This window comes from Palaemon carinicauda, chromosome 7, assembly GCF_036898095.1.
Source record: "Palaemon carinicauda isolate YSFRI2023 chromosome 7, ASM3689809v2, whole genome shotgun sequence".
NCBI classification, from domain to species: Eukaryota; Metazoa; Arthropoda; class Malacostraca; order Decapoda; family Palaemonidae; genus Palaemon; species Palaemon carinicauda.
Window position 1 is genome coordinate 155,397,377 of NC_090731.1, and position 23,555 is coordinate 155,420,931.

At 41.4% G+C, this 23,555-nt stretch overlaps 1 protein-coding gene across 1 annotated transcript in view; it reads left to right on the forward strand.

Annotated features, from left to right (window-relative positions):
* The first annotated feature begins 17,398 nt into the window (after positions 1–17,398).
* Positions 17,399–23,555, forward strand: part of LOC137644086 (chorion peroxidase-like) — a 67,434-nt gene continuing 61,277 nt past the window's right edge. Inside the window, 1 exon segment of the mRNA XM_068377031.1 lies at positions 17,399–17,586. Within this exon segment, the coding sequence (XP_068233132.1) occupies positions 17,573–17,586 (14 nt within the window). The 5' untranslated portion in view covers positions 17,399–17,572.

Below are 23,555 nucleotides of genomic sequence, written 5' to 3' on the forward strand. Positions count from 1 at the left end.
CAGCATGTGCAGGAGGGCGATCACGCGATGGCGATCAGCATGCGCAGGGTCGCGCGATGGTGATCAGCATGCGCAGGGTCGCGCGATGGTGATCAGCATGCGCAGGGTCGCGCGATGGTGATCAGCATGCGCAGGGTCGCGCGATGGTGATCAGCATGCGCAGGGTCGCGCGATGGTGATCAGCATGCGCAGGGTCGCGCGATGGTGATCAGCATGCGCAGGGTCGCGCGATGGTGATCAGCATGCGCAGGGTCGCGCGATGGTGATCAGCATGCGCAGGGTCGCGCGATGGTGATCAGCATGCGCAGGGTCGCGCGATGGTGATCAGCATGCGCAGGGTCGCGCGATGGTGATCAGCATGCGCAGGGTCGCGCGATGGTGATCAGCATGCGCAGGGTCGCGCGATGGTGATCAGCATGCGCAGGGTCGCGCGATGGAGATCAGCATGCGCAGGGTCGCGCGATGGCGATCAGCATGCGCAGGGTCGCGCGATGGCGATCAGCATGCGCAGGGTCGCGCGATGGCGATCAGCATGCGCAGGGTCGGGCGATGGCGATCAGCATGCGCAGGGTCGGGCGATGGCGATCAGCATGCGCAGGGTCGGGCGATGGCGATCAGCATACGCAGGTGGGCGGTCGCGCGATGGCGAGCAGCATCTGCAGGTGGGCGATCGCGCGATGGCGAGCAGCATCCGCAGTTGAGGGTCGCGCGATGGCGAGCAGCATCCGCAGGGTAGACGAGAGCGCGATGGCGATCAGCATGCGCAGGGTCGCGCGATGGCGATCAGCATCCGCAGTTGAGGGTCGCGCGATGGCGATCAGCATCCGCAGTTGAGGGTCGCGCGATGGCGACCAGCATCCGCAGTTGAGGGTCGCGCGATGGCGACCAGCATCCGCAGTTGAGGGTCGCGCGATGGCGACCAGCATCCGCAGTTGAGGGTCGCGCGATGGCGACCAGCATCCGCAGTTGAGGGTCGCGCGATGGCGACCAGCATCCGCAGTTGAGGGTCGCGCGATGGCGACCAGCATCCGCAGTTGAGGGTCGCGCGATGGCGACCAGCATCCGCAGTTGAGGGTCGCGCGATGGCGACCAGCATCCGCAGTTGAGGGTCGCGCGATGGCGACCAGCATCCGCAGTTGAGGGTCGCGCGATGGCGACCAGCATCCGCAGTTGAGGGTCGCGCGATGGCGACCAGCATCCGCAGTTGAGGGTCGCGCGATGGCGACCAGCATCCGCAGTTGAGGGTCGCGCGATGGCGACCAGCATCCGCAGTTGAGGGTCGCGCGATGGCGACCAGCATCCGCAGTTGAGGGTCGCGCGATGGCGACCAGCATCCGCAGTTGAGGGTCGCGCGATGGCGACCAGCATCCGCAGTTGAGGGTCGCGCGATGGCGACCAGCATCCGCAGTTGAGGGTCGCGCGATGGCGACCAGCATCCGCAGTTGAGGGTCGCGCGATGGCGACCAGCATCCGCAGTTGAGGGTCGCGCGATGGCGACCAGCATCCGCAGTTGAGGGTCGCGCGATGGCGACCAGCATCCGCAGTTGAGGGTCGCGCGATGGCGATCAGCATGCGCAGGTGAGCTAGTAGCTGGCAAACCATGTTCCTTCAGAAGTGTTGGAGAACGTTGGCGTGCCCGCTGTAACACACGCGGGCGATCCGGAGATCGCCGAGAGACAGGTGATCGCTGGCGAGCTGATGATCGCTGGCGAGCTGATGATCGCTGGCGAGCTGATGATCGCTGGCGAGCTGATGATCGCTGACGAGCAGAAGGCTACGCGTGGAAGCCTGCGCAAAGAAGAAGAGTCCTTGACCCCGACCTGAACCGAAGTTCTAGATCGCGAGGGCGAACGTGGGCGCACAGGGCGCGTAACAGGAACCAACAGGAACAGCAGGGATGATCATCATGAAAGCGCTGACGAACAGGAGAGCGCTGATGAGCAGAAGAGCGCCTGTGCGCTAACACTGAGCAGGAGCAGGAGAGAACACAGCAGAAGGGCGCGCAGGGAAACCCTGACACGCAAGGGAAGAACCCCCGTGGGAGGCAACCCTTTGCCCCGAAGGGATCGTTGTCCGCCGGGAGACTGATGTCCGTCAGAAGACCGCTGTCCGTCGGGAAGACTGTTGCCCGTCGGAAGACGAGATCAGACTGCTGTCCATCTGCACCAAGGCGGAAGATGGAGAAAAAAGGAGTTGTAGGCTGCAAACGGAGATTCAAAAAGGCGCCTCAAGCACCCTTATAGGGAGATGAGAGGCCCTTACGACGAGGCGGACGGTGGGCCTTACGGCGAGGGAGGCCAACAGCAACAGCAATAAAAGAATCCTCCGAAGAGGAGTCTCTATGAGTGTACTCTCTCGCGAACGAAAGAGAAACACTTCGTAGAAGAGACTGGTCAGCCAGTGACCTAAAAGGAGCAATCCTCCGAAGAGGAGCTCCTGCAGTTGCCCAGCCCCTTGAGCAAAACTGCAGGTGTGATCGCTCAGCACCAAGAGCATAGTCGCACGAAAAAAAGGCAAGAGAAGAACCCCCCAAAAGGGGAAAAACTCAAGACTGGACAGGAAAAACTTCCCTCGGAAGGAAAGTTACCCGCCCAAGGAGGCAAGCCTCCTGAGAGTTCTAAAATGAACTGGAGAGCTGTCCGTCGTCACGGGAGTACTTCCAGTAGAAGGAGACACGCCCCTCACGAAAATACAAGGGGGGGGGTCAGCAACAGCCGAATCCCCAGGACTCAACAAGACAGCTCACACCGTTGCCATATTACAGAAACGAACTAGATCGGTAACTGTAAAAAAATAAAACTAATATTAGTACACATTCATTCCCCCGGGAAGGCTCCGAAGAGGAATCCCGAGGGAAAGGAAACAAGAATTACACAACAGGCACATGCCCTCACAACCACTTACACTCATGGAAGGAGAGCTGTAACCAAAACAGAATTATAACAATTATAATTATGTAACTATGTAATTATGTAATTTAAAAATGAATGAACACTAAAGAAAGAACGAAAACCCCGAAAGGAATCGTTCTACAAGCTGAAAAACAAAAAAAAACAACTACAATTAGATTCATAAACTAATTGAGACAAACGTACGGCGTAGCAACCCCCCCACACGGAAAGGAAGCTACAAGGGCGTAGTAACACGTAGTAAAAGGGTGAACGACCTCAAGAGAGAGAGAGAAAGACATAAGTCAAACTCGATTGCCACCCATAAAATTACGCCGTGGTGGCCTAACTGCCGAGGGCTCCACGTAGATATCGTACACTACACACACAACTCTGAAAAGGAAACTTACTTATTTCTATACTCAAATATATATACAAACATGAAAACATGTTTACATATATATTGAGTAAATGAAAAGTAAGCGATTAAGTAAAGACAAAACAAACAATGGCTGCCAAGAGAGGACCAAGACAGAGACGTCTGTCACAGTCCGAGCCAAAAGTGAAAGTGAGCATTCATCTGTGTGTGAGGGGGGGAGGGGTAGCTAGCTACCACTCCCCTACCCCCCCGCTAACTAGCGCGGGGGTAATACACCCTCGTTAAATTCTAATGGCTCGCCATTTCAGCTGCGCTAAAAGGTAACCCCCCTCTGTAAATAGCGTGGTTTGTATTTCGGTTACGGAACAAATTTAATTTAGCTAATCAAAATTATTTTCATAAGGCTGTTTCACTAAATTCAAAGAAGACTAATATTGCGTCTAAATTTTTCAAGTTACAAACTTGGAACGAACAAAAGATATACGCAAAAAGGTGAGAAAAATTCAAGTAATAGGCATGACTGATATAACCAAAATATGTGATCAAAGCTAGAAAAAACTACAGGGAAAAGTACATGAACAATGATTATACATTTCCATTCTTGAAAACAAGTAAACCTGTCTCTTTTTAAAAGCCAGAGGAAAACTTAACAGGAAACAAGAAGTTACACCCCACTTTACATCTTTTCGAAAGTCACTTCAGACTTTACGTCACAACATTAAATACTAAATGCAAAATATAAATCCACGTTGCACAGTTTATGCATCGTACAATAAAGTAATATCATATTTCACATGAAAAGTTTTCATAAAATGATAACAGGTTGTAAAGTACAGTACTTTTTTTGTGTTCAGTGTGTGTATAGGAAAGGTACCACATCACTTTATAGGGAGAAAATCTGACCAACATAAAAAATTGACAAGCGTCAGGTTTCTTGGAATCGATTAGCCTAATGACTGTAGTTTCAAAGAATTTCTACAACTATGGTCCAAGAAAATTATAAAGACCATGTATGCAAACCTCCAACAAATATGACTATCAAGATAATTTGTAATATTTTTTTACATAAAATACAAATTTTAGAATAATTTGCCTTTTTCCTAGCTATATAAACCTTATATGGGTTGGCTCTGATATAGTTTTGTTACAACAAAATTGAAAAAATATCGTGGGTCTAGCAACAATATATGGTTGCATCATGTTTCCACACACTTGGTGGATCAGAGCTAGCTTTGTTAACACACTGTTCTTGGTTGAGACTTGTGGGGTGGATGAGGTGGCAATTATAAAGAAATGATTCGGGTTTGTAGATGGGAATACAAACACAGTACCGGCATTTTTAAAATTTATACAGTAGTTTGTTCCCAAGTGAATACAAACCCTTGTCACTTATATGGGAGTTTTCCTTAAAAGGAAGGAAGTCCTCAACATCAAATTTAGGGGATCTGTCTGACCCTTGACCCAAAGTACCCCTTTATGCTTGGCTCTGATGAGAGGCAGGAGCATGATGTACAGCCTTATATAAATTAAAGGTAAGTGACAGTCACAATCAGCCAAGTTTGCACTTTTGTAAGAACATCTTTAATTCTATTGGGCAAGACAATATACCTTGCTCACATTATGTGCTTACCTGCATACATAGCCATCAATGCAGGTACTGTACTCCCAAGAGAGGGAGGCTCCAAAGCGAAGCAAGAGGAGACCACTCATTCTACTTTCATACCATAATTACGATGAAGGAATTGATGACACGACAAAATGATAGCTGTCCTGCTGGGGCAAAGGTCTTTGTATCAACTGTTGGGTGGCTACCAAAGGACCTAAGGAGGTGTCCAAAGATCCCTGCCCTGAGAGCAATTTTTCAAGTAATGCACAGTGAAGGTGGTCCGCTATTCCCATACACCTGAGCTGAGTAGTGTACCTGTGTTACCGAGTGGTTCTTGTGGAATGCCAAGGTTGCTGCAAAAACCATGGATATCATGTGCTTTGGGATGGGCCGTGGTAGACGCTTCTCCCAAAGAGTTATAGGCTCTCATTACTGTTTGTCATAACCAGAATGAGATAGTATTCTTAGTTGGCCTTCTTGTTTTTACCTGTGCTTACAAACAAGTCAGGGATGCCTAAACTGAAGGGGGGGGGGGGGGGGGGGTTTAACATGTGAACTCAGCCTCTGACACTTATGAACTGGTTGGTCATGATAAGATGTTGGAGGGACAATTCTAGGAAAAGGAGAATATGATTCAGTACAGTATTCCTTTTCTGATATACAGTACTGGTCTTACCTGTAAAACTGAGGATTCTTTATTAACATCTGTTGGTTTTAATCTCTGAATAACTGTGGAATAATTGTCTACCTTCCTTGAAGGTGGCAAAGATTTGTAAGCTGGGGAGTTATTATGACAAGGCATGATCGTACGTCTTTTAGAAACACGTGTAAAGGCGGAAGCGTATTCAACTTAAGAAAAAGTATTGTTGGAGGCACGTTCAGAGGCACCGCAACAAACGAACAAGAGTTGGTAGCGTTGCGTTCAGATGGTACACCAAAGAAGACGTTTAGCAATACAGGATTGTTCACATGGCAAGCGAACACTGGGGCATGTGGCCCATTCCTGTGGATCCATTTCTTTTAGACGCAGCGATAAAGTAGCACTATTTGGTCGGTACGACCAACCATGTTTTTCCTTTTGAACAAACGTTTTCTTAGGGGCCCTACAATACACTACTCCTGCTTTAGGAGATTTCCTTGAAGAATAATGCATCACTCTTTCCATTTGAAGGGAGAACTTACCTTTACGGCCTTGTGAGGTAACAGGAAGACCTGATTCCTATGTGGTCTGGATGGTGAATAATATGATTCCTCCAGAATCCTGGGAGGCGTACAAGCGAGAGAATGGCATACACCCTTTGGTGTACACTGTGGAGATTCTTGTAAAGCTTTAACAGGAGAAACTCCTTGGCCCATAGAGGATCATCTAAATCTGAAATAAAAAGCTGGTCACATGAGTTCAACACACTCGCTGGGGGAGATGGAGATCTATTTAGAATCTCAAACTCTGGTGAAATAAATGATACCTGTAGGCTACTGTAACATTAGTCTCTGGCTGGTTAAGTGCAGATTCTAAATGATCTTGATCACTAATGGTGTTTTCAATTTCAAAGAGAAGTATTCGAGATGAACCATCTATGAATTTATGTTGGAACACATGATTCCCATACTTTGTTACTAGTGTCACTAGAAATTCTGAAAACAAAGGATCAAACGAGAAGTTCAGACTAGAAAAAGGTTTACGCTTCTTGCTCCCCTTTAAGGTAGAAGCAGACGAAGGAGAATGATCCTTTTGGACATCATCTTATGAGCAACCATCTCGGCAAAAATCACAAGTGAAGTTCATTTCGCATTTCTTTCCTTTGCATCCTGGACATACAGGATGCGGATCAACCTTCACACGACTCATAAAGGCACCGTATGGGTGACCTTCAAGGCCGAGGTAGGTTCTCATGCACGCTTGATTAGCCTTTATCACTGAAAGAGAAAGTGCACAAAGCACAAAAGGCGTCCACAACAGTTCGACTCTTGCGCCGAACTGTTGGTAGGCGGAAGGGAGCTCGTGCGTGCGCCTTTCCCGATTGCGCGCACCTTTTTCGCGCTACTCGAGTGCACGAGATTGTTCGCGCACCCGGCGTGCATAAGGTTGCTCGAGTGCAATGTGTTGTTCGGGCGTATGGCGCGCATGGCGAGCAACAGGATGTTCATGCATATGGCGCGCCAAAGAATGTTCCCGCGCGCCATGATCGCCATTTTGTTTGCACGCGCCAAGACGGTCGTGTGCGCCAAGTCGGTCGTGCGCGCCAATTTGACCATGCTCGCCAACTTGGTCGTGCGCACAAGAGCTCTCAGGTTGGTGAGAGAACTCACTGCTACGCTCACCCGAAGGTTCACGATAGCTTGTGTTGGCGAATGATCAACACAACGAGAGTTTAAAAACTCTTTGTCATAAAAAGAATGACTAGTCACGAGAACCCGAAAGTTTAGCGTGAACTGTGTTGCGTGAACCCGAAGGATCAACGCAAAGAGAAACCGGATTTTCTCTGTCACGATACACCGTAGTGTTAGCGCGACTAGAGTTACGAGAGCCCAAGGGTTCAGCGTAACTCAGGTTACGAGACCCCGAAGGGTCAGCGTAACGAGAAATCGAGGTTCCTCTGTCACGAGATCCCGAAGGATCAACATGACTGACAGTACGAGAACCCGGAGGTTCAACGTTACCATCGTTACGAGAACCCGAGGGTTCAGCGTAAGAGAAACCCAAAGGTTTCAAGTCGCGAGAGCCCAAGGGTTCAGCGTAAGAGAAACCCAAAGGTTTCAAGTCGCGAGAGCCCAAGGGTTCAGCGTAAGAGAAACCCAAGGGTTTAAGTCGCGAGAGCCCAAAGGTTCAGCGCGACGGAGACCCTAAGGACTCCTGCTGTCATGAGAACCCGCAGGATCAACATGACGAGAGCCCGAAGACTCACGATCACGCCAGCCCAAAGGCTGATCGTCACGAGACCCCGAAGGATCAACGTGAGGAGAACCAGCAGGTTCAAAAAGACATCTCCTCGCAGCCCGAGGAGGAGAACGCCCGTGGTGGAGAGGGGTTACCCACCCCTCCGCTCTACGAACCTCCGGAGAGGAACGTACAATAGACTCCGCCCGAGGGGGAGACTGATTAATGTCAACAGATAAATCCTCCACAGGGGAGGAAAGTTCCCCCGAAGGAGAACTACGCTTATAACAAGGTTCTCTTTCCGCCCCTGGAGGAGAACCTAAAGCGTAAGGAGATTGCCGAAGCACAGAGGCAACCTTCTCTTGCGAACGAGAGATATGTTCCCCCGAAGGGGAAGCTTGCCTTGGAGAGAGCCCTGCCACAGCCCCTGGTGGGTTAGCTAACTTCTCGGCGTCGGAACCAGACCCAAGGTCTGGGAAAGAACAGGCGCTCCCTGGGGGAAGAGAAGGAGCCGACTCACTAGGGGGGCCGCCATCCTCGTCTATCCCACAGGGCTGACCTGGAGTCACAAGCCCTGCGCTACTGCTCGACCGTACCCCGGACGGGCAGAGATTTGGGCGTAGAGGAAGCAGAAGCCCGCGATTTCTTCGATTTCGAGGAAGACACCAAAAGCGAAGATTCCATTTAGACTTCTTCTTCTTCTTACGCGCAAACCTCTCCCACTGGGAGGCAGGCCACTCCCTACACTCAGAACAGGTGTTGTCTCGCGAACACTGAGTTCCCCGGCAAGCCGGGCATAAAGGGTGTGGGTCCGTCTCCACGGACAACATGAAGGTGCCGCAGCGGCGGCCTTCAATCCCTGGACATATCCATAGCGGGACAATAACCATATACACACCGACACACAAAAGAAAAAGTAATAAAGTCAAGGCAGTTTATTTAACGGGAGAGAGAGACGGCACATCTGCACTCTACCGTGCCAAAAGTAAAAGTAGTTACTCAACCGACAGGTGTGAGTGAGCGGGGCAGCTAGTCTACCCCAACCCCCTCCCGCTAACTAGGGGATGGGGTAATTATCCCTCACTAAAATTGTCTTGGCTGGTTTTCAGCGTTGCCGAAAGTAATACCCTATAAATAGCGAAGGTTTGTAATAGCTTTTTATGCAATACTAATACTAGATGAAACCTCAAAAGGGCTAGGCAATTTTATGATTTAACGTCATTGAACACTTGAGGATGAGCCCTCCAAGGGAACGTTCATGCTAGGATGGGTGGTAAGAGGGGAGACATCATCACTAGATGGCAAGGAAGAAGTATGTCTTGCGATAAGACCACTCCTCTTGAAAACTCTAGAAACATATGCATCATCACTAGATGGCAAGGAAGAAGAATGTCTTGCGATAAGATCACTCCTTTTGAAAATTCTATAAAAACATATGGTACAATATAAGTTAGGACTTTGGAAATGACAATTAAATAGATGTCTTTAAACCTATTATATCAAACCCCAAATAACCTATAATCGGCAGTACTGATAAACAAGATCATTATTATATTACAAAAATACCGTTTTTCTTATGCCATTCTAGTCTTGTTTTGATCTGCATTTCTACCAAAGGGGAGGCTCCTACCCTATTCATAAAATTCCCAACAGATGGTGCTTTAATCTTGACGTTGATTTCCCATTTTTTATACTGTTAGTGCTGGTAACCATTTGCAATTTCATATCAAGAGACGTTTTCACTGTCAAGTGACTTCTTTTGCCCATCTCCTACCTCCACATATACATTTACAAATTCTGCTTCTGATGCCAAAACTGGAAACAGTTCTACAGTACTTTTATACACATTTTGTGAGGATGTCTTTATTAGGATCATTCCCAACATTTGGCCATTTCCCTTATGGGGGGAATAAGAGGTGCTACTGGTGTGTTTATAGTTTTTAAAACGACAATTGGGATGTAAAGACAGGTAAGCAACCTGTCATAGGGTAAGCAAGCTAGAATATAGAGGTCAAAGGATTGGGGGTCGCATGAGGGCGCAGCCCTGCAGTAGGCAAAGATATGGGTCCTTTGTTAGGTTAGGTGGCAACATTGTGTTTGATTCTCTTTACAAATATGGCTTTCTAGTAAAAACTTCCAGAATTATAAAAAATCTTTACTCAATAATACATGTTTCCGCCAAATATTTTCATCAGAATCATGTGAATTACCTATAAATAATCAGGAATATTTCTCATCTTCTTCAGATACAGTACTATTCTATAATTTAACTATTTTTAAGGTCAATAACAGTAATTTCAGAACACATTGATTTCTTGCCACACCCATCATATATTTTCAAACTGTTTACACATTCGGTTTCATGTATTATCCTTTTCTTTGTATACTTCCTATATAGGAAACCTAATGAGAAACCAGTTTTTAGTGGGTTGAAAATAAAAAACTAATGGTCATCTACTTATATTCTGTATATATAAATCACTAGACAGGCAAACTGAAAACCGTAACTCAGAAGTGTAATGTACATGGATATACCCTACCCAACCTAGTGATTTGATCTAATGCACAGCTATACCCCAGAGAAAAAGCAGAAGGGTTGTGTATACCGAGCAATGTAAAACCATAGTTCTTAACCAAACCTTCCCTAACCTAAGCATGGATGCCAAACTCTAACCTGACTTGGAGGATTTGCCACCCACCTCCAAATCTTACTCCAGTCTGACCAAATATTTCTTTTCCCACTTACGATAAGATATCTCGTACTGCATTAGCTATTTTTTGCAATTTTAACATTTGTGCTGCACCCTTACGTTAGTAGAAACAATGGGTTATGATTTTTATTCTGTTGTTTGTTATCTTAAAGTTGCACCCTTAGTTGGATATAAAGAATATTAAAAGCCCATGTACTACAGTATAAACACAAAGAGCAGCTCATAATGTAAGAGAAACACAGATGTATGGTAATGAATAAACTACGAAAGTAGAATAAAAACAGGAGTTACGAGTAGCTTTGAATACAGTACAAGCATACATATCTGAATTGGGTTACTAGTACAGTACTGTATTGATCTGAGATAAAATATTTTGCACTGTATGGCCATTTTGTAACCAACTAACACAAAATCAGTTATACGCTACCCATACGCCACCACCGCAGTCTTCAAGCCGTGTTCGGGAGATTTTTATCCCCTTCAGAAGGCTAAATTCGCTAGCTGCAACACCACTTGCACTCAATACACAGCCTCTACAACGTTTACGCTTCCAAAAGGCTGAAATCACTAGTGGTTTAGCCAGTGATTTTAGCCTTTTGAATGCATTGTCAACGTTACAGAAATGACCTGAGAAAAGATATGGCGGCGATTTTAACACGGAAGCGTTTTAAAGTAACGGCAAAAGTAGTCGTCTCTAGACAGGTCCCTCATCAAAATCGTTAAAAAGACACCAAGTGTCAATAAAGAATGAATTAAATAAATCTGTTAGTGATGGTTAACATTTAAAAAGAAAGAGAGAGAGAGAGAGAGAGAGAGAGAGAGAGAGAGAGAGAGAGAGAGAGAGAGAGAGAGAGAGAGAGAGAGAGAGAGACTCCTGATATTTTACCAGAGCTGCTCATGGAGGGAAATTCTCCATCCATGCAGTAATTTCCTCCTCCTCCTCTCTCCCTCACACTAGCCATGACTCTCCTTAAAGATAAAGTGCGAGTTATTCAGTAAAATTATTTCTACTTTTAATTCAGAAATATTAGCCTAATTCTTATTCATTTTTAATGTTAGGGATGACAGAATATTCAATAATTATCTAAACAAAATTGAAGGGTGCTGTTTTTGTATGCCATCTCAAAGTCGTGCTTTTGCTTTGGTATATAATCTCGCCTGATAGCAGCGATCTCACTTCACTTCATGGCGAAGCAAGAACCATTTTGGATTTTCTTTAAAAATATATACCAGGAATAATTATCTAAGAAAATAATCAATCATGGATGTTAGCGTGAGCAGTTCAACATTACCGCTTGCCAGTACATATGGAGCTTGAAGTTTTTATTTTTTCGCGAATGAAGCAAGCGCACAGCGAAGCAAGAACCGTTAGATTTGCTATTACAGTATTCTTTTTTTTTTTTTTTTACCCATTAAACATATTGAGATCGCATACCAAAGCAAAAAATAATTTCTGAGATCATGCCATAAATGAGATTGCATACAAAAAACAGCACCCTTAATTCTTATTCATTTCTAATGTTCGGGATTACAGACTGTTCCACAAGTACCAAAACAAAACCTTAAAAAGTAAATGCATACTGTATAAGAATTTGAATTCAAGGACCTGTTGGAATACATCTAGTGAATTTTCTTTATTTAAGGGAAAATGACAAATTTGTAATCATTTGTATTTTCCCTAGCACACAAACACGACACTATTTGTATTGGGTATGTTGTTTTCGGAGAAGCTGAACTAGCCATGATAATTTCAATGTGGGATAACTTCCGCACCCGCTAGAGGAGGTCGTACTGCCCCCTCTCTCCTGATTTATTTTGGCTTTGAATTTACAAGCTCGCACAGTTCTCAGAATGGACTAAACTTGTTAACCAAGGTAATACTGCATTTACAATGTTATTGCATAGTCTTATGAAATATACAATGCTGTTTTCCTTCTGGCCTTTTCACAAGCATCAATTTTGCTGTTCAGTCCTGGACTATCTTCCTAGTCAGAAGTGGAAGGATTAGACAAGGCTAAATTGATTGGTTAGTGAATAAACTAAAAATAATTAAAAAAACAAAATATCTGAAAACTCGGTAAATATATGATACTTTAATTTCCAGCTAAATACATGAACCATATATTTTTCCTACTTGCTCCCTTGTGTTTTATGCATTTCTGACCACGATTATTGGGGCAAACCACACGTTTATGAATTTTTGGACCCCTTTACATAAAGACAATAATGGGGGACACCAGTCAGGAAAAAAAAAAAAAAGTTATTTGCAATAATAATAATAATAATGATCAGAAACGCTAACCAGTTGGAAAAGTATATGGTTCACATAAGTGGCTGAAAATTAAAGTATCACAATTCTCTAGGATTCATTTCATGTCCTTCCGACGGTTTTTGCTCAGGCATGACTCGCTTCACTCGCAATTAAACACTCTCACTGCTCCTATGTTCTGTTAGGCAGGATATGGATGTGCTGTGCACATCACCCCATGGGTCACTAATTCGGGGATATTTTTTACTTTCACACAAGCAACAATAGCTATACATTGAACGGAGAACATCTGCTTCATAATCAATTGCCAATATAGATTAAATTACACCAACTTTAGAAACAGATTGTAATTCCCCCTTGGAGACGTCCTTTCATGATGGTATTGTAGTTGAAACTTAAGGGGAGGGTGGAAAAAATGGCTCTTGTAGAACAACAATTGTGCATAAATATTTTGACGCTCGCAATTGGTTTAAAAAGCCAGGTAATAATCATGTCATTATAAATGCACAAATAGCTCAGGGTGTATGCATGATAGCGGCCACCTGTATGCATGACGACGGCTGATTTGGTATACGGCAGCGTAAAGGGAAATCACAGCGGGGCATTAGCCCCACCCATTAGGTAAATAAGGACACAGCTTGTACGTTAGGTTAAGGGGGAAAGTTTAGGTTAGTTGACGTTCATCTTTTATGCATGCACGAGGAACTGGCCGCCGACATACAAAGGCTTACAAAGGCTCCCAAATCATCGATCGGAACCAACGTATATTCAATAAATCGCCATCAGTCTCCCAGATGTAAAAAATTGACTTAGTGTGAAAAATATACTTCACATTTTAACTGATCAATACGTAAGTTATTATTCCTAGAGAAAAATTCCGGAGCCTTTGTATATCAGCGGCCAGTGCCTCATGCGTTAGGGATAACGTTCCCCTTACACTGTTGTATTCTAAGTTGGCCATAATAATACATACAGGTGACAGCTATAATAAATACACCCCAAAATGCCAAACTAGCCAGCACTCGTCCATTTCTTATATCGAATTCCAGATGTCGCTGGTAATTAAAATATCGTATCTTAACCTAAAACTCGAATGGAACTTGGTTTACACCTAAGATAGGCTACAAGCTACTCGTTCGCCTAGCCTATACAGAGCTAATTTGTTAATATCATGCCTACTTATTTGACGTCACGAAAATACCAATACGCAAAACTAAATTTATTCAAAAATATCAATAAATAAAAAAAAAATCGTTGGCGGATCATTTGAGTGGAGGAAGACTAACTTACTTCGATTAATAATGCTCCTCTTAGATGATTAAAATTATAATTAAATCAATTTAAATGACAAAATTTAGGCCAAACACGAGCAACTAACAACGATATTTAAACATTCAACTTTAAATTCGAATTCGTGACAAAACATGACAAAAAAAAAAAAAAGTTCACGAAGGGCCTCGCCCTGTGTGACCGAATGGGAATGGCTAATTAACTAAGCCTTTTGTCACATTGCATACACTGACAACCACTAAATTGCAATTAATACGCATTCACCTGGTTATTGTCAAGTAGAGATTCGGAAATATCACCTATATAAACAATTCCACAGACGATAAGCACTTCGATAATGCAACTAGCGCGGTTTGACTGACAGCTGTGTGTACATTGACAGCCAAGTGAGGCGCGAAAAGCGCAATCTTCTTGGTAAATCATGTGAATAAATTAGCATATGCATTTAAATGGTTATTTCACTTTCTATTACATATGCAATAGCCTTTTTAATACGAATCTGCAAAAGATCTAGTTCCACGTTGTTTCAGAAATAGCAGAGCAATCTTTCGAAAAATCTTTATGGTAAATTATATAAATAAAATAGTTGGCTGTCGTAGGGGTGAATCATAGAAATGAATAAGAATATACATTTAAATGTTTTTATTGCACGTTTAATAGCATTTTAAGCATGTCATCTGCAAAAAAAAAAATATATCCAGTTCTACGTTGTTTAAAAAATGGAAGTGCAATATTTTGGACCCTTTTCTGTAGTGAAGTATATGAATAAAATAGTTGTCTATTTTCGGGTATCACTGACCATTTTCGCATTGCCGGTATAATAGTTATCCCATTAAATAATGTTGGTTCTATCTCTAAAGAACAGTTCAACGTCGAGTTTAAAGGTGATATTTGCTGAGAAATGGATGTCAAGTCATGCTGGGGATTCCTCATTTAAAGTAACTCTTATGCTACTGATTGTATCTAAATTCTTATTGTTCTTTTATCGTTGTGATCTGTAACTTCTTTTTCCTCTAATGGATAGATATATTATATTTTTTTCTCTTGTAAAAAAACAATATAAACAACATTACTCGAGATCCTGGTAAAGTTTGCACACCTAAACTCATCTTTAAAAATTATGTCATATCTTCACTCGGTTACATTTCTCAGGACGTGACGTCAAGGCTAAGCCAAGTTACGTAACAAAACTTTAAAGTCTCTTTCTAACGCCCTAACATCGGCGCACAAAACAGAAAATTACACTTGTAAACATAAAAATCCTGTATTGATGTACAGCATTAAATATAGCAGAAAATACAGACCATGTTACTGAGGATGTCATAAATTACGGCTATGCAAATAATCAATCAATTGGTATAAAAAAAAAAATTCATATCCGAGAATTGAAAAATATGAGAAATGTTTCGCCTAAGAAGAAACTGAAGACTTTCTTGTTCTCAAAGTGTTATATTATGTGGATTTGAAAATAAACACCAGTTATGCAGTTTAATATGCAAAAGACCTAAGAGTGAATACGATAAATTAAAACTGTAGGTCTTGTAGTGATAAGATCATGAAAGCATCCCTTAAAATATCAAGTATAAAAAATTCTTGATGAGATGTTATTTAAAAATAAAAGTAATTAAGCCTAATTTCATTAATTTATTTCCTGGCACCCATCACTGTCAACTAAGACTGACTTTGAGTATTGACTTTATTATTATTATTATTATTATTATTATTATTATTATTATTATTATTATTATTATTATTATTATTATTATTATTATTATTATTATTATTATTATTATTTGCTAGGCTACACCATAGTTGGAAAAGCAGGATGCTATAAGCCCAAATGCTTATATATATATATATATATATATATATATATATATATATATATATATATATATATATATATATATATATATATATATATATATATTCATTCGTTTCATTTTTTTTCAGTCAGAAAGTTTATGCACATTTGATAATACATATCAAAACGTTTTAAGAATAAGTATCAAAATACAAAAAAATAATCATCTCTTAATAGGAATATATGATTGTTCGTCTTATATGAAGGTAGGGCCAGTCTAATCGTGTTGAATATCTTTGTCTAATAACTAGCTCCTATAGTACAATATCTTGAATGTTTTATGTAACAGACTGTAAAACTACACACACCCAGGTTACGTCCTATTGGATTCCATTTGGCCTCTATTGGCCCCTCTTAGTTGACTGTGGTGGGTAATACCGTAAATGAGTGTATTATTATAATAATTGCATCATTTTTCAATGAGAATTAACACTTTCTGGTGTAAAAGTTTCTTTTCGGAAGAAGAATACGAACAAACGCATTCAAACAGACATACTGTAATTTAGAAATTATGAGAAAATTATCTAAAGTAACCAGCAAGTGATTGATAAAGTGTAGTTTAGGCCTAGGCCTACGACAGTAAGGCAAGTGTGTTGTATTGAGATTAATTGGGATTAATTTTCTTTCTATGTGTTCTATTGACAGTAATCATATTGTTAATTGAAATCAAAGTATTAATTTATCTAAATTCAATTATTTTAGTCCTCACATGCTGGTAGGTAGAGGGGAATAACCTACACAAGATTGGGTTTAATCCAAGAAAAATATAGTGTGAACGGCAAGACGTTCATTAATTGATTGATGTTGTTTATGTCAGACATAATTACTTTGTGAACGAGGCCTCTGTTGCTGAATTCCACATTGTTCCTAGGCCTATGTATGTGAGTGTTAGCCCATATAAAGTAGGCCTTATTCCAGCATGTAAGCAGTCTGCAGTCATGGATGCAGTCCAAAATACCGATAGGCTCCTTCAAAAAGATGTTAGGCCATATAGGTGCAAAATAGGACTTTTAATATAAGCATCTATCATCGATGACATTTAAAGTCAATTAATCTAATTCACGACATGGCCCGGTATGGTGGAACTTGAAAGTAGCTTACATGACTCCTGAACGCAAAGCAAAAAATCCCTAAAAAACGCTGAAATATCCCCAAATGGGACTTAAATTCCGTAGTTGCACCCGTCTATAAACATTAGGAGGATATCTTAATTAATCCCATTTTTTATCAGTTATTTTTTGCTAAGAGTATCAGGAAAAAAATATAGCAAACTTTCCAGAATCATAAATAACCGCGGGGAAAAGAAAGCCAAATCTAGGGATAAATCCCCAGCTTGAAAACTACGTAACGGTACCCCTCAAGCAGACAACCAAGAACCAGTAAGTATCTACCCCTCATCTGACAAGTAACGTCTGGCGGTCTTGTAGTGTCGTATCTCCTCGCAAACTCCCACGATTTTGAGTGCGGGGAATGTTAAAAACCGAGAATCAAGAAAAACTTTTTAATTAACGATAAGAAAGTAAATGAAAAATCTATAGAGTAGCATTTCAAAGCTTCAAACTTGAGAAGAGATGGAGCAAAAAGAAATATAACAACAGTGTAATTCCAAGGGCTGGACTAGAGGTAACATTTATAATAACTCTCTCGTGTTTATCAACGTGTTATAACATCTAAGAAGCTTTAAAGGATGATTACTAAAAGGTAAGAAAAACGGTAAAATTTAAATCAGAATGTTTTAATCCAGAAGTTCCTTTTCATATGTGAGAATAGGAATGCCGTATAGACCTATCATTCGCCGATTCTATTATTATTATAGTAATGATAATAGTTATGATGATAATTAATTCAAAATTTAAACTAAACTATACTATTCGAACGGCCATGGCATAGATGAAAGGTTGAACCAATTAATCTTGAATAAGGCGCTGTAAAATTCTATTAAGTAGGCCTACTGTTTAATTCCATATTAGTTTTCTTTGCAGTATTTTTATGAATTACCTATATCGCACGGAGCTCAATTATATAACTTTTAATGTTGCTTGTCTATAAATTAAATAATTATTAATATTGTCCGTCTTTATATAATAAAGAATTGTGTAAAGGAAGTGAGTTATGCTCAGTGAGCCATTTAAGATTTTGGCGGGAGACTTTATCGAAACCTGGACTTAATAAAATGAATGGGGAGACCTTAACGTAGTGAAAGGGTTTGTGAACCGCCATGATCAGCGAAGCTGTTATACTAGGTTGGGTTCTTCTTCTTCTTCTTCTTCTTCCTTATCTGTTGTCTCTTTTCCACTTCCATGTGGGGTCGATGACCATTCATCTGTCAATCCTTCTGGTGTCCGTCCAGGCCCGGACACCAGAAGGATTGACAGATGAATGATCATCGACCCCACAAAGAAGTGGAAAGGATGCAGACAAAGAAGAAGAAACCAACCTAGTATGGGTGGCCCTAATTATAACAGCCTCGCTGATATAATTAGGGCCAAAGACTAGACGTGAATAAGGACGTCCCAGGCCTTTGTTCTGCGGTGGACTAGAAACGGATGCATTATTAGCTTCTATCAAAATATTACCGCTTGCCAGTACATAGAAACTTGGTGCTTTTCTTGGTGATAGACTCTATCGAAATATTCACTGGCCATATTGGTTTTGGCTAATTTTTCATTCCCGGATGCCTTTCTGCCGCCAACCCTCCCCATTTACCCGGGCTTGGGACCGGCACCAAGTTGAGGCTGTCTTGTCCCCCCTCAGTACATAGAAGCTTGGTGTTTTTCTTGGCGTTAGACTCTATCGAAATATAACCGCTTGCCAGTTCATAGAAGCTTGGTGTTTTTCTTGTTGTTAGACTCTATCGAAATATTACCAAAATCTAATGTTTTTTGCTCCGACGTGCTCTCGCTTCGCTCACGAATAAAGAAATACACTAATCTCCTATGTACTGGCAAGCGGTAATGTCACTGGGTGGGACTCTAATGAATTATTACCTTGTCTCCTTCCCCTTAAGATTCAAACTTTTCCTCTTTGATCATCATTAAATTGCTATTAGAATTATTGAGAACCAATCCTGAACTAGTGATTGTAGAATTGCTATTACACTTGTGACGAGCCATGATATTAAAAGACCCAATGTCCGTGAAGAGAGAGAGAGAGAGAGAGAGAGAGAGAGAGAGAGAGAGAGAGAGAGAGAGAGAGAGAGAGAGAGAGAGAGAGAGAGAGAGAGAGAGCCACATGAACCACGTCAACCTTGTTTTTGCTTACAAACTTGCTAATTTTATTATAGCTTCAGTAATATCTGTTGCTGTTGTTATAATTATATTAAAAAACGCTGCAATCATATAATACAGCACAAAAAAAAATCTTCCAAAAATGAACACTTTTACCGGGTAAATAAATTTGTTTAACTAATTTCATACCTCAAACAGTTATTGATAAATTATTATTACATATATCTCACTATTTGTCCCCTAACAGAAAACTTGTGCTTTACTATTAGGGGTCAATCCATCTTCGATAATCCTGTTCTTTTTAGTCTTGTGTTGGTTCCTCTCCTTATTCTAACTCAATTTCTTGACACTATCTAAATATCTCACCATTTGTCCAATGACATAGACCTTGTACTTAACTATCAAGGGTCAATTCATCCTCAAAAATCCTCTTCTTTTTAATCTCGTGTTAGTTTCCTCTCCTCATTCCAACTGAGTTTCTTAACTCTATCCAAATATCCCACCATTTGTCCCCTGACAGAGACCTTGTACTTAACTATCAGGGGTCAATCCATCCTCAAAACTCCTTTTTTAATCTTGCTTGGTTTCTTCTCCTTATTCCAACTTAGTTTCCCAACTCTATCCAAATATCCCGCCATTTGTCCCCTGACAGAGACCTTGTACTTAACTATCAGGGGTCAATCCAAACTCAAAACTCCTTTTTTAATCTTGCTTGGCTTCTTCTCCTTATTCCAACTTAGTTTCCCAACTCTCTCCAAATATCCCACCATTTGTCCCCTGACAGAGACCTTGTACTTAACTATCAGGGGTCAATTCATCCTCAAAAATCCTTTTTTAATCTTGCTTGGTTTCTTCTCCTTATTCCAACTTAGTTTCATAACTCTATTTAAATATCCCACCATTTGTCCCCTGACAGAGACCTTGTACTTAACTATCAGGGGTCAATCCATCATCAAAAATTCTTTTTTAATCTTGCTTGTTTTCTTCTCCTTATTCCAACTTAGTTTCCCAACTCTCTCCAAATATCCCACCATTTGTCCCCTGACAGAAACCTTGTACTTAACCATCAGGGGTCAATCCATCCTCAAAACTCCTTTTTTAATCTTGCTTGGTTTCTTCTCCTTATTCCAACTTAGTTTCCCAACTCTCTCCAAATATCCCACCATTTGTCCCCTGACAGAGACCTTGTACTTAACTATCAGTGGTCAATCCATCCTCAAAACTCCTTTTTTTAATCATGCTTGGTTTCTTCTTCTTATTCCATCTCTGTTTCCTAACTCTCTCCAAATATCCCACCATTTGTCCCCTGACAGAGACCTTGTACTTAACTGTCATTGGTCAATCTATCCTCAAAAATCCTTTTTTAATCTTTCTTGGTTTCTTCTCCTTATTCCAACTTAGTTCCCTAACCTTCTCCAAATATCCCACCATTTGTCCCCTGACAGAGACCTTGTACTTAACTATCAGGGGTCAATCCAAACTCAAAACTCCTTTTTTAATTTTGCTTGGCTTCTTCTCCTTATTCCATCTTAGTTTCCCAACTCTCTCCAAATATCCCACTATTTGTCCCCTGACAGAGACCTTGTACTTAACTATCAGGGGTCAATCCATCCTCAAAACTCCTTTTTTAATCTTGCTTGGTTTCTTCTCCTTATTCCAACTTAGTTTCCCAACTCTCTCCAAATATCCCACTATTTGTCCCCTGACAGAGACCTTGTACTTAACTATCAGGGGTCAATCCATCCTCAAAACTCCTTTTTTAATCTTGCTTGGTTTCTTCTCCTTATTCCAACTTAGTTTCCCAACTCTCTCCAAATATCCCACTATTTGTCCCCTGACAGAGACCTTGTACTTAACTATCAGTGGTCAATCCATCCTCAAAACTCCTTTTTTAATCATGCTTGGTTTTTTCTCCTTATTCCAACTTAGTTTCCCAACTCCCTCCAAATATCCCACCATTTGTCCCCTGAGAGAGACCTTGTACTTAACTATCAGGGGTCAATCCATCCTCAAAACTCCTTTTTTAATCATGCTTGGTTTTTTCTCCTTATTCCAACTTAGTTTCCCAACTCTCTCCAAATATCCCACCATTTGTCCCCTGACAGAGACCTTGTACTTAACTATCAGGGGTCAATCCATCCTCAAAACTCCTTTTTTAATCATGCTTGGTTTTTTCTCCTTATTCCAACTTAGTTTCCCAACTCCCTCCAAATATCCCACCATTTGTCCCCTGACAGAGACCTTGTACTTATCTATCAGGGGTCAAGCCATCCTCAAAACTCCTTTTTTAATCATGCTTGGTTTTTTCTCCTTATTCCAACTTAGTTTCCCAACTCCCTCCAAATATCCCACCATTTGTCCCCTGACAGAGACCTTGTACTTAACTATCAGTGGTCAATCCATCCTCAAAACTCCTTTTTTAATCATGCTTGGTTTTTTCTCCTTATTCCAACTTAGTTTCCCAACTCCCTCCAAATATCCCACCATTTGTCCCCTGACAGAGACCTTGTACTTAACTATCAGTGGTCAATCCATCCTCAAAACTCCTTTTTTAATCATGCTTGGTTTTTTCTCCTTATTCCAACTTAGTTTCCCAACTCCCTCCAAATATCCCACCATTTGTTCCCTGACAGAGACCTTGTACTTAACTATCAGTGGTCAATCCATCCTCAAAACTCCTTTTTTAATCATGCTTGGTTTTTTTCTCCTTATTCCAACTTAGTTTCCCAACTCCCTCCAAATATCCCACCATTTGTCCCCTGACAGAGACCTTGTACTTATCTATCAGGGGTCAAGCCATCCTCAAAACTCCTTTTTTAATCATGCTTGGTTTTTTTCTCCTTATTCCAACTTAGTTTCCCAACTCCCTCCAAATATCCCACCATTTGTCCCCTGACAGAGACCTTGTACTTAACTATCAGTGGTCAATCCATCCTCAAAACTCCTTTTTTAATCATGCTTGGTTTTTTCTCCTTATTCCAACTTAGTTTCCCAACTCCCTCCAAATATCCCACCATTTGTCCCCTGACAGAGACCTTGTACTTATCTATCAGGGGTCAAGCCATCCTCAAAACTCCTTTTTTAATCATGCTTGGTTTTTTCTCCTTATTCCAACTTAGTTTCCCAACTCCCTCCAAATATCCCACCATTTGTCCCCTGACAGAGACCTTGTACTTAACTATCAGTGGTCAATCCATCCTCAAACTCCTTTTTTAATCATGCTTGGTTTTTTCTCCTTATTCCAACTTAGTTTCCCAACTCCCTCCAAATATCCCACCATTTGTCCCCTGACAGAGACCTTGTACTTATCTATCAGGGGTCAAGCCATCCTCAAAACTCCTTTTTTAATCATGCTTGGTTTTTTCTCCTTATTCCAACTTAGTTTCCCAACTCCCTCCAAATATCCCACCATTTGTCCCCTGACAGAGACCTTGTACTTAACTATCAGTGGTCAATCCATCCTCAAAACTCCTTTTTTAATCATGCTTGGTTTTTTCTCCTTATTCCAACTTAATTTCTCAACTCCCTCCAAATATCCCACCATTTGTCCCCTGACAGAGACCTTGTACTTAACTATCAGTGGTCAATCCATCCTCAAAACTCCTTTTTTAATCATGCTTGGTTTTTTCTCCTTATTCCAACTTAGTTTCCCAACTCCCTCCAAATATCCCACCATTTGTCCCCTGACAGAGACCTTGTACTTAACTATCAGTGGTCAATCCATCCTCAAAACTCCTTTTTTAATCATGCTTGGTTTTTTCTCCTTATTCCAACTTAGTTTCCCAACTCCCTCCAAATATCCCACCATTTGTCCCCTGGCAGAGACCTTGTACTTAACTATCAGTGGTCAATCCCTCCTCAAAAATCCTTTTTTAATCTTTGTTGGTTTCTTCTCCTTATTCCAACTTAGTTTCGTAACTATCCAAATATGCCACCATTTGTTCCCTGACAGAGACCTTTTACTTAACTATCAGGGGTCATTCCATCTTCGTAAATCCTTTTTTTTTTTTTTTTTTTTTTTTTTTAATATTGTGTTAGTTTCCTCTCATTTTTTTAACTCGGTTTCTCAACTCTATCCAAATATCTAATCATTTGTCCCCTGACAGAGACCTTGTACGTAGCTATCAAGGGTGAATCCATCCTCAAAAATCCTCTTTTTAATCTTTTGTTTATTTTCTCTCCTTATTATACCTAAGTTTCTTAACTCTATTCAAATATCTAATCATTTGTCCCCTGACAGAGACCCTGTACTTAACTATCACGGGTCAATCCATCTTCAAAAATTCTTTTCTTATTAATCTTTTGTCGGTTTCCTCTCTTTATTCTAACTCAGATTCTTAACTCTATCCAAATATCTCACCATTATTTTTTTGTTTCTTTTTTGATGTTCCTTTTCTATTTTTTAGGATTTCCAATTTCATGTAAATTTTAAACTTTCAATAT